Source organism: Musa acuminata, chromosome BXJ1-4 (genome assembly GCF_036884655.1).
Source record: "Musa acuminata AAA Group cultivar baxijiao chromosome BXJ1-4, Cavendish_Baxijiao_AAA, whole genome shotgun sequence".
NCBI classification, from domain to species: domain Eukaryota; kingdom Viridiplantae; phylum Streptophyta; class Magnoliopsida; order Zingiberales; family Musaceae; genus Musa; species Musa acuminata.
In genome coordinates this window covers 37,749,996-37,766,461 of record NC_088330.1, presented here as the reverse complement: position 1 = coordinate 37,766,461, position 16,466 = coordinate 37,749,996, and the positions used below count along the sequence as shown (strand labels likewise).

Genomic DNA, 16,466 nt, shown 5'->3' with positions numbered 1-16,466 from the left:
CCTTGCGGTATTTTGTTCTATTATCTTGTACAATTTTTAATTTATATGTGGGGGCGATAATCATAAGATTATAATAAAACTATTCTTATACGAGTGTGTAAAAAGGATGAGACAAAACTAAGTCGATAATAAATTATATTAAATATGATGTTTCAATATGATATATATTCACTTGGTTTTACGAGTGATATCGTCAAACATTACATGTATACTCCTATTCTTTTTTTTAATAAAAATATAAAATTTTATTACTTAATTGTTGATGCACAAAAACAACTTTAAAGCATAAGAATAAAGTATCCAATCAAGAGGGCTACTCCTCTTCAAGAAAAACTAATGATTATTCCTTTTTAAATTAAGATAGCCAATTGTAAATGTGAGAGAATATATATATATATATATATATATGTTTATATATAGATCCACATTATATATATACATATTCATAAAATTAGAAAAAGGACCCAATTACTTGGATCCTTTTGTGCAAGCCGAATAAAAGAATTTTATTCAATATGAACATTTGGGGATCCATCCAGTGCCACCTTCTACAAACCATCAATAACACTAAATTATCCAAATGATTATGAAGAGCAAAATAATATTCTAACTTGATCCTCTCGTATAGAATCATTGTAATTCAATTTAACCCATCCATCGAAAGAAGGTGTCCATTGAATTTGATAGAATTTATCCCTCCAATAATTCCATCAGCAATTTTCCCGGTAACCTCACCGTCCCACTCATTATTCTTACCTCTACACTAAAAACACATTTGCCCGGTGTGGTAAAAGTCGGAGTTCCCAACACCACCTTAGTCTTGGAGGAAACCACCAGCCCACCACCACATTTCCGGGTTCCTCTCTCTCTCTCTCTCTCTCTCTGTCTCTTGTTTCCTTGTCGTTTCGAAATTTACTCCTCCCGCGCAAACACGATTCGCTCCCTTTCCCCTCCCCGCCACTCTCACTCCTCTTTATAAGCTTCCCTTTTTTTGCCTCTTCTATCAATTCCTGTCCGATCGGTCCAATCCTGGAGCTCGTAGCCTCGTTTCATCCTCCCAGTGTGAGTTGTTCTCTCTCTAATTAGATCTGATTTCGCATTCGTCTCCAAGCTGAGTTACGCCTGTACCTGGGATTTTGTTATCGTGTGCGAGAGCTAATTAGGGTTCCTCTCGGAGAGGTTTTTAGGGTTTGATAATCTTTTTTTTTGTCGGTTCGGCCCAAAAAAAAGATGTGTGTTTATTGTATAAGAAAATATAAAAGACCATGCGGTGGCTTTAGTTTTGTCTTTACCATAAGATCATGGTTAAAACACAACAAGAAAAGATGGCAGTGTGTTTAATAGTTGGCCTTCCCTTTGTGTTTCTGCGAAAGCTTCGTGAATGTTGGTTGTGTATGTTAACATGGATCGGGAAAGTTATGTGCCCGGTAAAAGGGTTTTACGATTAACTTCTTGGAACCAGTAATCCATTGGAAAGCTAACATATACAGTTTGAAAAATGTTATCTCTCACGTCAACTGTAAGTTTGTTTACCTTTGGATTGTTTCCTTGTTAGCTTATAAGCTTAGTTTCAGCTTAGAAAAACATATAATCTGAAAAATATAATCATAAGTTTAAATTATCTTAGTGTTAACTTTGTAGTTTACCAAAGTAATCCATGCTAGTAAATTCGTTGATTTATTGGTTTTATCTAGACTGGTCACAATTTAGTATTTAGGATTGTCTTTTTGCCTGGAAGCAAATAATTACTCATAATGTTTACTGTCTGTTGTAATCATGCCATGGTTTTTTCAAATGTCTCACTGAAACGATTTCATAAATGTCTCACATGCATATTAAAGCTTTTGCAATTTGCTATTTTGCTAATAGAAGTTATATCTAGCTTTTGTATATTTGCAATTTCCTCATGGCTTCAAGCAATTGATGGGTTCTCATTTGATGATTTTTACTGTACATGTTATTTAAATCTGCATTGGATTTCGTGAAAGTTTTTCACATATCAAGTAAATCATGTATCAAATATCTGAAGGACCCCACCCTCTTTGTTATATATTTAACAAAACACCATCTATACATTTATTCATTGTGCGTAAAACATACACCTGAAATTTTAAAAAAAAATTCTGAGCTATGTTTCTGAAACTTATCTCTTCTATACAGCGGTATGTTGAGATGAAGCCGCTTTAGGATCTTTTGTGTGCATTTTTTTGTTCTTTTATTCCTTATATTTAATGTCCTTTCTTGTTTATGGTTTCAGATTGAGGGTTTTGGCAAAAGCAACTGAACAGCTGGGTTATGGCAAGGGAACCGATAGGCTTAGATTCCACAGGTTCGTGTCTGAAATAATTTTTGTTCTAAGTTTTCTATGTGCATTAATGTGATGAATTTCCAAATGAAAATTCTAGGCTGTAGATGGTTTAACTTTTTATAGGTCTTCATGTTGAAAGCATGGACATCTTGATATATTATTATTTGTGTTAGTACAAAAATGCTATTAAGATCCTTTGTTCGTAACTATTTTGTGACAGTGACTTGTTTAGTCCAAATGAATTGCATTTGGTTGCTTTAGATTTCATCTTCTGTTTACTGTATATCTGTTGCCATGTCATCAAATAGTTTGCCCCATACATTCTGCATACGACAATGCTATGTCCTCAATAGAGCTAATGGCTCTATTGAGTCCATGCTGTTGTTTATTAAAAGTTGGTATAACTTTGAATGCAAGGAAAAAAAAAAAAACAAAGTAAAAGGTGTGAAACATGGGATTTATATGAATTTCATATTTTTTTATTCTTAGTTTACTGCTTTTTATCTAATTTGTTACTCTTTTCCAATCATGTGACCTTTTTTGACCTTTGTTCCTGAATTTTTTGCTTATGTCATTACTGACATCCATATCTAGCTTAAAGCATGATTGCTTATTAGCTTATCCTACCAAATAAACTTTGTTGTCATTCAAAGGATTACAATAAGCCAAGATCATTACATATGCCAGTAAATTGCATGATTTGCATTTGCTAGGATTGTAATTTCATTGTATATGTTTGAGACCATGAGTGGCCAAACTCAAATTATTATCTCATCTGCTGTGCATGCAAGTTTAGAACTAGGTTTAGCTATGAATAATTTCAGCAAAAACAAAATGCTGCTTCCTCTAAAATCCATCTGGCTTCTGTATTCATGGATCAAAATATGAAAATCTTGTAACGCATTGGACCATAAGTTGTTTCTTTGGATGCTCCATGTGTCATTAAACTCCAGATTAAAGCCATGCTGGGCTAATTAAACTGCATACAGCCACAATTTCCAGAATTTGGTTCATAAAACATGATCCAAGCAAGTTCTCGCTTCAAATGTGGTATTGGAGCTATTTTTTTTGCCCACAACTTTATAGATCATACTACGTTCCTATCATTTATATTCAAGTCCATTTTAACCTTCTTCTCCAAGGAAAGATTGGGAATTGGGTGCATCCCAGTATTTAAAGATCTCAAAATCAGTTTGGCATATTTAATCTTTTGCACATGGTTAGATTGGAATTGGATCAATTCTATCAGAACTTTTTGTTCTCTCATGAAGTTTTGAATTTTAAACAATGACTAATGGAGTGGATGGACATACAACTTAAGTGAAAAACAGTTCTCAACTGTGGGCATGGTTCTTTTAAAGTTAGCTAAGCATCCCACTAAAAGAGGAGGTGAATCTAGTACACGAGGTTCTTGTCGATGTGGGGTCTGGGAAGAGTAAATGTACCCAGCCTATGTCTAAGAATGGATTTTTTTTTCATAAATTAAACCCTCGTCACCTGGGACACAAAAGGGTGACCTTCCTGTTTAAGATCTACTCTCTAAGCATCCCACTTTATAATGCAATCAGACATTCTATTTTATCTGAAAGAAAAGCAACAAACAGACACAGTGGGTTTTCATGCATGATATACTGCCGATATGATGCATACTTGTACTCTTTGTTACTACACTTACCATAGTCCCTGATTAACACCTTTTAGGATCTACTGTATGTCAGTATTGTTCTGTCTGGCCCTTGCATTTCCTTTATCATGCAATCAAATAAAAAATTTACGGAATACTAATTACCAGTATCTTGTATATTTTACATCTTTACATACTCCATACTCTTTATAACAATGTTTTCAGACATTAATTGGAGGAGTATGTTGTTTAATATTAATTTAACTTTATCTTTTAGGATTATTTTTCTAATCACCAAAAGCTTAATTCTTTTCATTCTTTTTTGTTAGAAGTTTCAGCAATTGTTGATTATTCCATGTAATGTGTTCCATTTTTATTCTTCTACGACATCAAATCCTTTATTTGAGATTCACTCTTTGCAAGAGGTATAATACTGATTAAATTTCATTTCATTCTGTTAACAATATATGTTGTCTTCTAATTTTCTCAAGGCTACTAATAGTAAATTTTTTTTCCACCCCTCCATTTATCATTTTACTTCTACAGTTGGTATCTGTGAAGTGGTATTTAAAATTAACTTTTTTATCCTTTGAGTCCCTTGAAATAAAGGGTTACTTCTGTTTTCAGAAATGAAAAAGAATGGGAAAGGAAGACCACCAAAAAGGAAAGTAACAGATGACGCTAAAATGGTTAAAGCAGCGGTGGCAAGTGAAAAGCCTCATAACAACCTTGAAAATGGTAAAGTCACTTGCAAGAGGCCAAAGCGAGCTGCGGCATGTTCAAACTTCAAAGAGGAAACTGTCAGGATATCTGAAAAATCCATATTTGTTGAAACCAAGAAAGTTCGAATAGAGGAGGACGAGGAAGTTGCCATTGACCTGACTAGACTTGGTGCAGAAGATCTTCCACCATGTAGAAGGCTTGTTGATTTCACCTTTCATGATGCTGATGGCAATGCACAGCCTTTTGAAATGTCAGAAATAGATGACTGTTTCATCACAGCTATCATCATGTCCATGGATGATAATATGGAAAAAGATAAAGAAAGGGGAATAAAATGTGAAGGATTTGGGCGGATAGAATCTTGGTCAATTTCAGGTTATGATGAAGGGTCGCCAATTATTTGGGTCTCAACAGAAAACGCAGACTATGAGTGTGTGAAACCTGCAAGCAGTTACAAAAAGTTTTATGATCTTTTCTATGAGAAGGCGCGCACATGCATTGAAGTTTACAGGAAATTAGCCAGATCTGTTGGTGGAAATCCAAATCTGAGCCTTGAAGAGTTGCTTGCTGCAGTAATCCGTTCTATGAGTGGAACCAAGAATTTTCCTGGTGGATTGAGTAGTAGAGAGTTCGTAATCTCTCTTGGTGACTTTGTGTACAACCAGCTAACTGGATTAGATGAGACTTCAGCCAATACTGATGTTCATCTAGCCACACTGCCAGCTCTTATGGCTTTAAGAGATGAGTGTAGAAGTAGATCAGAGTCATGCAAGCTGGCTCCAAGAATGCCAAATGGGAACTTGCAAATTAACGAAGGAGAAAAATTGGATGCTACTGAAGATGATGATGAGAAACTGGCAACAATTTTGCAGGAAGAAGAGGATTGGAAGGCTATGAAGCAGCAAAGAGGCCGTCATGCTATGAATTCTCAAAAGAATATATATGTAAAGATAAGTGAGGCAGAGATTGCTAATGACTATCCCTTGCCTGCATATTACAGACCTTCCACAAATGAAATGGATGAATATATCTTTTTTGAGAGTGAGAGCCATATGTCATATTCTGACCTCCCCAGAAGGATCCTTGACAACTGGGCTTTGTATAACTCTGACTCAAGGCTTATCACTTTGGAGCTCTTGCCAATGAAGCCTTGTGCAGAAGTTGATGTAACGGTTTTTGGGTCTGGGCAAATGAGAGAGGATGATGGTTGTGGGTACTTTTTGGATGAGGGCCTTGGTCAATCTTCTTCTAGTGCAACTAACCCTTCATATAATGAAGGGGTTCCAACCTATCTGAGTGCAATTAAGGAGTGGATGATTGAGTTTGGGTCTTCAATGATTTTTATCTCAATCCGAACAGATGTAGCCTGGTAATTCCTGCTTTCTTAACACTCATTGCTTATCTTCAATTGTATTTTGCTCTTGCTGTGGCTAATCAATTTCCTGAATTATGAGGAGATTAAATGGAAATTAGCTATGTGTGCTAATTTTATGTATCATGACGGGCTGCCTTTTGAATCTCAGCAAAAATTTACCAGTACTTGTTGTCTAATTACAGGTACAGGTTAGGGAAGCCAACACAGCAATATGTTCCTTGGTATGAACCAGTCCTTAAAACAGCCAGGCTTGCAATTGCTATAATCACTTTGTTAAAAGAACAAACCAGGGTATCAAAGCTTTCCTTTGTTGATGTTATCAAGAAGGTGTCAGCGTTTGACAAAAGTCATCCTGCTTATATATCATCAAATTTGGCATTGGTTGAGCGATTCATTGTAGTGCATGGGCAAATTATTCTGCAACAGTTTGCTGAATATCCGGATGAGAAAATTAGGAAGTGTGCTTTTGTATCTGGACTTTCAGACAAGATGGAACAAAAATGTCATACAAAACTCATTATGAAGAAACGATCTGTGGTGAGAAAGGAAGCAAACTTGAACCCTTGTGCGGCAATTGGACCTGTTATATCCAACAGAAAAGCAATGCGTGCTACTACAACAAGGTTCATCAGTAAGATCTGGGGAGACTACTACTTGAATTATTTCCCTGAGGATTCACATGATGGAGATCCCTGTGAATCTATAGTTCCTGAAGAGGAGCAGGAGGATAATGATGATGAAGAAGTGGATGAGGAGATGACGTTGGTTCAGGTGGAAAAGGCTCCAATGCCACATTCATCCTCACGTTCATGTCATTCTAAATCTAGTTACAAGGAAATACGATGGGAAGGGAAGTCGATTGGTCAAATGGATTCTGGAGAAGCTCTTTACCACAATGCGGTTGTTCGTGGACAAATTATTGCTGTTGGTGGTGCAGTAACTACAGAAGTTGACGAGGCAGATGTGCCAGCTATATTATTTGTGGAGTACATGTTTGAGAAACATGATGGCATTAAAATGGTTCATGGAAGAATGATGCACAGAGGATCTCAAACCATTCTTGGAAATGCAGCTGCTGAGAGAGAGGTGTTCCTTGCTAATGACTGTATGGAAATTGAACTAGGAAATGTCAAAGAATCTATAGTGGTGGATATCCGTTTGCGGTCCTGGGGACATAAATACAGAAAAGAGTATGCCAATGCTGATAAGATTGATAGGGCGAAAGCAGAGGAGAATAAAAGGAAGGGGTTGCCTATGGAATATTATTGTAAAAACTTATATGACCCCGAGAAAGGTGGCTTCTTTGCTCTTCCTTGTAGCAGTTTGGGCCTTGGAAGTGGTTTCTGCAACTCCTGCAAAGAGAGGACTTTGCAGGTAGATGAATTCATATTAAGTTCTGAGACCAGTTTTGTTTATAAGAAGATTGAGTACAGTGTTCAAGATTTTATGTATGTCCAACCTCAGTTTTTTGCTGAGGGAAAGGAGGAGGATCATGGGACTTTTAAGGCTGGTAGAAATGTAGGTCTAAAAGCCTATGTAGTATGTCAAATTCTGGAAATTCAGGCTCCTACAGGGTCCAAGAAGCCTACTACAGAATCAACAAAGGTGAAAGTGAGAAGATTTTACAGACCAGAAGATGTTTCATCATCAAAAGCCTACAGTTCTGATATTAGAGAAGTAAGTCTATCCATGATAATCTTATTTTTTTAATAAAATTATGCAATGCATGGACAGGTGATATGGACAGCATAATATAGATGTGCCAAACTCAGTAATCTTGAAAGAAAGGACAGTAACATGGAAATGACATGATGATTAATGAATATATTTTCTTTTACATTGTTACATCTTTATCCATGAGGAAGTATTTTGTTTAACATGGATTGTTTATGTTGATACTAATGTGCTATTTATGACACATCACAATTATTATTTTCAGAAAAGTAGTTCGAACACATAAAAACATTGGCCTTTATTTTCATTACTGTTAAAGGTCCAAATTTCAAGCACATTTCTAGCGCTTGAAAAATCTTCTATTGCCTCATGATAGGGTACATATATGTGTATTTGCTGATGCATCTGGTATGTGTTGGGAGGTGCACAACTAGTGTTGATGCCTAATACAAGCACTACACAGGTGTTGGAAGAAGTATAAAGTCTATTTTTTTTTTTCTGGTGTATTTGCTGAAGCATATGATACATGTTAGGAGATACCCAACTAGTATTGATGGCAAATACAAGCACTACACATGTTGGAAGAACTATGAAGTCTACTTTTTTTGGGCTAATTATAGATTATCTCATGTAATTAGCTACTTTTAGCATCTCGGTTTTTATACTTTCAAAAGTTATATTAGGATCTATATACTTATGAAAGTGAAACATTTAATCTTGTTTCTTTTCATGTTATTGACTTTACTGATAAAAATATCATATGATTTACTACTGAGCATGTGTTGACTTTGCCTCACTTTGGTTTACTGTTGAGCACGTACAATATTTCTGTCAGCAAAGTCGATGACATGAGGAGAAATAAAGTAACATGTTTTACTTTTGTAATTATAGGGATTCCAATATAACTTTTGAAAGTATAGGGTTTTGAGATACTAAAGGTAGTTAATTACAGGGGTTAATCTATAATTAGTTTATTTTTTTTAGATATGCTCGTTTGCACAAATTAATATAGCATGTCGAGGAGCTATATATATTAGCAGCTGATTTTCATCTTGACAAAGCTTATTTTACCAATGTATTTCTCATGGGTGGTGAATTCAGGTGTATTACAGTGAGGAGATACTCACTGTTCCTGTGGAAATGATCAAAGGAAAATGTGAAGTGAGAAAAAAGATCGACCTACCAAACTTGGAACTTCCTGTGGTCCTTGATCATGTATTCTTTTGTGAATATTCTTATGATCCTGTTAAAGGAACACTCAAACAGGTAGCATGTTTTCTTCCATCTTGATATATTTCCTTCATACCTTATTTTCACTCATCCTTCTCTAGTTGACTGAATGTGTTCTGCAATCAGTTACCTGCCAAGACAAAGCTAACATCATTGGCAAGAAAGGCAGATCCATATACTTCTAGAAAGAAAAAGGGTAAGGAGAAGTGTGAAGACAATCAGCAGAATTTTTCTGACAAACGGAAGGATGAACCTTGTGAAAACCGTTTGGCAACTCTCGACATTTTTGCTGGTTGTGGTGGCTTGTCAGAAGGATTGCAGCAATCTGGTAAGCCTTTCAGTCAAGTTCAGAAAGCAAGGAATATATGAAACAAATTATCAAATTATATTTAAATTTGCAGGTGTTTCATATACAAAGTGGGCAATTGAATATGAACAGCCTGCTGGTGAAGCATTTAGTGAAAATCATCTGGAAACCTTGATGTTTGTAGATAATTGCAATGTTATTCTCAGGCAAGCTTTTGCTGTCTTACAACTCTGTGCCTCTGTAATTTGCGAAAGGTTAATAAATGGTCCATCAATGGTCATGCAGGGCTATTATGGAGAAGTGTGGGGATGCAGATGAATGCATCTCAACATCTGAAGCTGCTGAATTAGCTGCTGCATTTGATGAGGAGAAGCTTAAGAATCTGCCAGTGCCGGGTGAAGTAGATTTCATCAATGGAGGGCCTCCATGTCAGGTCTAAATTTTTCTGAATTTATTGACAACCATCTTGTTTTAGCTCTGGGAAGTTGATGCTCTTGCTACCATGATTGGGTTGATAATGTAAAGTTAATTTTCCTTTTCTTTTCAGGGATTCTCTGGGATGAACAGATTTAACCAAAGCACTTGGAGTAAAGTTCAATGTGAAATGATTTTGGCCTTCCTATCATTTGCTGAATATTTCAGGCCAAAGTTTTTTCTTTTGGAGAATGTGAGGAATTTTGTGTCTTTCAATAAAGGGCAGACATTCAGACTGACTCTTGCTTCCCTTCTAGCAATGGGTTATCAGGTACAAGTCTTTTTCTTGTTATCTTGGTAACTATTACCTACAAAAGATTAATTTCATATTCTTAATTCTTGAATGTTGACATGGTTTCCTTATTTTGATCTGAACTGATGTTTCAAAATCTACTGCTGGCTTTTGTATTCTTTGCCGCTGTGCTTCTTTAGGTAAGGTTCGGAATTCTGGAAGCTGGAGCCTATGGTGTCTCCCAATCAAGAAAAAGGGCATTTATTTGGGCTGCTTCCCCAGAAGAGATTCTTCCAGAATGGCCAGAACCTATGCATGTATTTGCTGGACCGGAACTGAAAATATCGATGCCCATGAATGTGCAGTATGCTGCTGTTCGGAGCACTGCTGGAGGAGCTCCATTCCGTTCAATTACTGTAAGGGACACAATCGGGGATCTTCCTCCAGTTGAGAATGGGGCTTCCAAATCTACCATTAATGTAATTTTTTGTCCTCTAACCTTTTGTGTTATTTATGGATATAATCTTTTAAATTTTTTTCTCATTTTTTCTGAGGTTGTTGAGATAGTAATATCCTTTGGTGTTCTTCTAGTACGGGAGCGAGCCCATGTCATGGTTTCAAAAGAAAATCAGAGGAAGCATGTTGTCCTTGAATGACCATATATCAAAAGAGATGAATGAATTGAACTTGATTAGATGCCAACGTATACCAAAGCGTCCAGGTGCAGACTGGCGTGACCTGCCAGATGAAAAGGTAAACCTATTTTTGTATTTTGTTTATTACTTACTATGCTAGTTATGTGTATATATCTGATCAGTATAATGTATTATCATGAATAAGGTCAAATTGTCAACTGGACAAATGGTGGATCTGATACCTTGGTGCCTGCCAAACACAGCAAAAAGGCACAATCAGTGGAAGGGACTATATGGAAGGCTGGATTGGGATGGAAACTTCCCTACTTCCATCACAGATCCCCAACCTATGGGTAAGGTGGGCATGTGCTTTCACCCTGAACAAGATAGGATTCTTACAGTCCGTGAGTGTGCAAGATCTCAAGTAAGCTCCTAATTTCCTTTCGTTGGACTTAATATAGTAAATAATTCTTCTTCCATTTAAGCTGTTAGACAATATTCTCATTTTCTTCAGATATGCAATTCACCATTTAAGTTGTTAGACAATATTCCCATTTAAGTTACCCAAAGAACTCTGTTGCTACAATAAGATCAGCACATCAAAGAATTAGCATCTTTAAGGTGTTTGTCTGACCATTGATGTTGGTTTGACCATGCCCATCAATTTCATGCATGCAGGGGTTTCCGGATAGCTATCGCTTTTCTGGTAACATACAGAACAAGCATAGGCAAATTGGAAATGCTGTGCCACCTCCACTAGCCTATGCGCTTGGAACTAAACTGAAGGAAGCTATTGAGGCAAAGTTATCTTCAGTTTAAACAAATATGAGGCCTTTAATCAACATGCCTCTCTACATTCTACTTACATGTCTCTTGACGTCGTCTGCCATGGTAAAGCAAATTTGGATTGACCTCTATTTCATTTGGCTTCTGACACATGAAACCAAAGTGTCACTGAATCCATAGAAGCACCACCATATTAAACTTCCAATTCCCGTGATGTTCCTTTTGATGAAAACAGTTGAGATTGAATCCCTGAGAGAACTGTTGCAATCTTTTGGAACAGACCTGCAAAACAGAGCAGAGGCCTTTTGCAAAGTTTCTTGGCAGTAAACATTGGTTGAATCTATGAAAGAAGTATGTGCGCGGCCCAGGTTCCTTCTCAGGTACATTAAGAAGTTGCCCCATTTTTGTGAGAACTGCTTAATTTCTCTAGATCATTGATACAAGAACAACACGACTATTAACAACTGTTGTTGTTTGCTGTATGCAAATTTTAATGTAATTGAGGTCTTTTTGTTTAGAACTTGATCTCACCCTGATATGCCTGCCATACAATGTCATGGTGATTGTAAATATTGTCATTGCTTTTTCGATCAGTCATTATGTAATAGCAACAATAGCAAGTTAATTATGACAATTTGTATGTTTGGTGTTGGATATGGTAATTATTTATTAGAGCACATTAAAGTATAAACCATAAAAATTTTCATTTAAATGATTACATCTACACAATTCCGCCTTGGCAGACACAGCGGTCTACAGTTAATGACTAAATAACACAAGATTATACTCAATGGAAAGCTACTTTTCATAACTACAAGACGATCTAAACGTTGTTACAATCAAGAAATCACAGCTCAAGTTATACTCATTCAAAATGAGGGAAGAAGCACTCACCACTTCATCACGACTTGCCGCTCCAAACTCTTTAGCTTTACGCTTGCGTCGAAGTCTCAGCCATTTGGACCGTCGATGGTCGACGATCTAAGGGTCCAAATTTGAATGGAGGAGCGCTAACAATCCGCGTGTGGCATCCGCGGACCAATCAGCTTTCAGCATTCTCCCCCTTCTTTCCACTATTTAAACGCACTCCCCGTCCGCCGCTTCTCATCTCGTTGCAGACCCTTTCTCCGTTCTATTTTCACCTCGTCGAGTTCGTGAAACCCTAGCGATGGCGTCCGAGAAGCCCGTCGTCGACTCCGCTCAGGCGGGTGCCAAACCAGCGAAGACGAAGAAGGCGAAAATCACCACAGCGCCTAAAGCCAAGAAGCCTGCCGCGCACCCTCCCTATGCTGAGGTGAGAATCCCATCCGTTTCCTGCACTAATTCTCTTCGACCTGCTGGTTTCCGTGGATCTGAGATCTTGTTATCTTGTGGCGCTTTAGATGATCAAGGAAGCCATTACGGTCCTCAAGGAGAGGAGCGGATCGAGCCTGCACGCAATCGGGAAGTTCATCGAGGACAAGCACAAGGCACACCTCCCGTCCAACTTCCGCAAGATGGTCCTCCTCCAACTCAAGAGGCTCGCCGCTGCCGGGAAGCTCACCAAGGTGAAGGGGTCCTACAAGCTCTCAACCGTGTCCGCTCCGGTGAAGACCAGGCCCGCGGCCGCCCCAAAGAAGCCGGTCATCGCTCCGGCCAAGCCCAAGTCTAAATCGAAGCCTGCCGTCGTCGCCAAGCCCAAGGCGAAGACGGCCGCTGTGAAGCCTAAGGTGGCAGCGAAGCGCAAGTCCCCCGCGAAGCCGAATCTCAAGTCGGCGGCACGGCCCGCAAAGGCCGCTGCGAAGCATGCCCCCGGGAGGGTGGCGGCGGCTTCAACGAAGTCCGGCAACGCGAAGGCGCCGAAGGCCGTGAACTCGGCGGTCAAGAAACCGACCGCCAAGAAGGCGAAGAAGTAGATATCAATCCGTATATATTCTCATAATTTTATGGGGTTTCTTCAAATCAAATTATCCTGCAATGATTGGGTGGTTAATAGAGGGTGAAGTGGTGGATGTCACTTTGACAACTTGTTTAATATCAGTCCCGTAACCTATTGCTTCTGTAGAAAAATAAGAATGATTATGCAGCCACCGAATCTTCGATAGCCCTTAGCCTTGACCAATGAAAGTATTATGTTGGCCAGTGAGAGTTCCTCTTTTCATAGTATCCCATCCCTCCCTAAACCCTAAAACCTAGGAGAATGATTATTTTACTTTATTGTGACGGATCCAAAGTTGATGTTAATATAGGTATTAACTTCATTTTATTGCCTCTAATTACCACTTGCAAGCCGAATGTATAGCACTAACCACTAGGACACGCTTTACTTAAGAAGTTATGTTAGGAACACTTGGATCCAACTTCTTTATATGTTTTCATATTGAGTTATCATATATATATATATATATATATATATATATATATATATATATATATATATATATAAATTAAAAATGAGAGTATTTGGAGACATTGCTAAGCCATTTCTCTTTGTAAATTTTAGATCATATGATCTAAAGTATTTAAATATTTTTGATCTCGTTCGAATCAATTCACCAATAAGATCATTTCAACTACAAAATAATAGGTTGTTAAACGGATGGAAGTTGAATTTATTGGTTGTTGCAGAGTCAATTGACCGATTGGGCAATAGGTCGCAAGAGAGGATGATGCGCTGAAGAATAGGACGAAGCGTCGAGGGACCAATGACATGTTGGATAACATGATTAATACTTAGTATTAATTGTCTAGATCGAAGTATGTTTTTACATGTGCAGGATTAACTACAATAGCAAGGCATAAAGTAAAATGAAGTACCGGAGTCAAGGGCGCGATTTCGTTGGGAGTTCAAGAGTTTGTCGGAAGTCCAGACGTTCGTCGGAAGTTCTACAAGAACCAGCCGAAAAGTCCAGGAGCTTACCAAAGAAACTCATCGAAACTCGCCAAGAAGATCATCGTGAAGTCCAGGAGCTTATCGGGAGTTCGTTGGAACATTGCCGAGAGATCGTCGGAAGTTCGTCAGAAGATCCCCGGAAGAAACTAGACTTACGGACTTGTTTAGCTTAGAATATGTCTTAGGAATCATAGTTAGTACATAATTAGGTTTGGATTTGAGTCAACCCAATTAGGGGTCAGTTGGGCCCATGTAAGGACTGTGTTGGACTCAATGAAAGACCCAAACAGTGACTTAAGAGGTGGCACCGTCGTGGCACAATCTCTGAGACTGTGTCAGGCGGTAGTACTGCCCAAACACAGCCTCCGAGAGGTTACAGGTGGTGGTATCACTAGTCTGGGCAGTGGTAGATGCTGATTGAATGAGGATTGTAGATGCTGAATGAATGGCTTAGAAAAGATTCAATGAGATCTTTTACCGAAAGTATTTCAGTACAACCTACCGATCAACCAAAATGGTAGAATTTATTAACCTTAAATAAGAATGTCAATCGATGATAGATTACAATAAAAAGTTTGAGGAGTTATCCTGAATGAATGAGGATTTTCACCTCATAGATTATAATAAAAAGTTTGAAGAGTTATCCTGAATGAATGGGATTGTACAAGAAGGGGGATTGTGAGGGATTGTAGATGCTGAATGAATGGCTTAGAAAAGATTCAAGCTCTTGGACTACACGATGATCTTTTTGGCGAGTTCCGATGAGCTTCTTTGGCAAGCTCCAGGACTTCTCGGCTAGTTCCTGCATAACTTCCGACGAACTCTCGAATTCCCAACGAAATCGCATCCTTGACTTCGGGACTTCATTTTACTTTATGCTTTGCTATTGTAGTTAATCCTGCAAATGTAAAAATACATTTCGATTTAGACAATTAATACTAAGCATTAATCATGTTGTCCAGCATGTCATTGGTCCCTCGACGCTTCGTCCGATTCTTCGACGCATCGTCCTCTCTTGCGGCCTATTGCCCAATTGGCCAGTTGACTCCGCAACAACCAATTATTTCAGTGAGATCTTTTAACGAAAGTATTTCAGTACAACCTACCGATCAACCAAAATAACAGAATTTATTAACCTTAAATAAGAATGTCAATAAGTGATAGATTACAATAAAAAGTTTGATGAGTTATCTTGATTTTCACCCCATATGATTAGCACTAATGTCTTGAGGATAGATCAATTTCTATAAGGACTCAGAGCAAAAATTTATTAGGATGTGAAGATAACAATGAATGCGCTACATATTCCCTATCCTATGCGAAGTGGAAAAACATAAAACAAAATCCCTAATTCCTAAAGATTTGTTCATCGTTGTGTACGAAGATTGATACGCAAAAATCTACCTAGCAACCAATTATAATGTGGTGAAATTGGGTTCCTTCTAACATATAGCGATGACTTTATTGTGTTTGCTAGCAATGGGTGAACTATCATGCATAATACAGCTGTTGCGGTTTGTCAAAGTTTCATGACTGCTAGAGATATGGGATGAAGAAAATTCACATTGAAGTAGATGCCCAATTCTTGATACAAAACAAGGAGACTCCTTCAACTATCTCTAATCTATTGTATGCATCATATACAAATAAGGAGGCTAATTACTTGATTAATTGGCTATCAAATATTACTAGCGCAAGTTCACAAGAAATTATTTTCATATAATTTTATCTTTTTGGAGTTTATAAGTCTCGAAACACAGTGACCCGGGTTGCTTATAAGTTTTTAGTTCTCTTAATCCTTAATTAATATGAGAGTGTCACGTTATGTTTTAAACTTATTTGATTGAAGAGAAATAGTTGCACGTGTATAACTTTATAATCTACTTTGTTTTCTTAAAAAGAAAGTTTGAAAATAACTAAAATACTTTTGAACTCTTTATTTATTATAAAAAAATACTTCATGCATATTAAGCTACGACGATCTTATCATTTTCTTTTATTATATAAAAAATATTTTATAATATTATGTATAAGTTTTATATGTTTAACAAAATATATGATTAATTTTTTAATATAAAAATATTAAATTTATAATTCAATCGAATTGACCCACTGATTCGACTAATGATTGGAATTACATCCTCCCTCCCTTGCCAAAAGAATGAGAAGCAGAGCAAGTAACTAAATAAAAGATAAAAGTCTTCGATCACAGACCCAATCAATCCT

At 37.5% G+C, this 16,466-nt stretch overlaps 2 protein-coding genes across 2 annotated transcripts; both read left to right on the top strand.

Annotated features, from left to right (window-relative positions):
• The first annotated feature begins 924 nt into the window (after positions 1-924).
• Positions 925-11,960, top strand: LOC135663730 (DNA (cytosine-5)-methyltransferase 1B-like). Its single transcript, XM_065176867.1, has 13 exons — positions 925-1,062; positions 2,258-2,329; positions 4,560-6,024; positions 6,213-7,707; positions 8,806-8,970; positions 9,061-9,262; positions 9,336-9,447; positions 9,527-9,674; positions 9,789-9,986; positions 10,148-10,426; positions 10,539-10,700; positions 10,788-11,006; positions 11,261-11,960. Exons 2-13 carry the CDS (start codon positions 2,296-2,298, stop codon positions 11,399-11,401), a joined length of 4,620 nt encoding a protein of 1,539 aa, XP_065032939.1. The 5' UTR covers positions 925-1,062; positions 2,258-2,295; the 3' UTR covers positions 11,402-11,960.
• A 455-nt stretch (positions 11,961-12,415) lies between these two features.
• Positions 12,416-13,402, top strand: LOC103982992 (histone H1-like). Its single transcript, XM_009400109.3, has 2 exons — positions 12,416-12,662; positions 12,751-13,402. Exons 1-2 carry the CDS (start codon positions 12,537-12,539, stop codon positions 13,261-13,263), a joined length of 639 nt encoding a protein of 212 aa, XP_009398384.2. The 5' UTR covers positions 12,416-12,536; the 3' UTR covers positions 13,264-13,402.
• The last annotated feature ends 3,064 nt before the right edge of the window (positions 13,403-16,466 follow it).

Bases quoted from the DNA above. Each gene is read 5' to 3' on its own strand.
- LOC135663730 (XM_065176867.1), top strand. From the start codon at position 2,296: ATGGCAAGGGAACCGATAGGCTTAGATTCCACAG. The intron at 9,263-9,335 runs GTAAGCCTTTCA...TTAAATTTGCAG, and splicing joins AGAAGGATTGCAGCAATCTG to GTGTTTCATATACAAAGTGG. The intron at 9,675-9,788 runs GTCTAAATTTTT...TTTTCTTTTCAG, and splicing joins ATGGAGGGCCTCCATGTCAG to GGATTCTCTGGGATGAACAG.
- LOC103982992 (XM_009400109.3), top strand. From the start codon at position 12,537: ATGGCGTCCGAGAAGCCCGTCGTCGACTCCGCTCAGGCGGGTGCCAAA. The intron at 12,663-12,750 runs GTGAGAATCCCA...GTGGCGCTTTAG, and splicing joins CGCACCCTCCCTATGCTGAG to ATGATCAAGGAAGCCATTAC.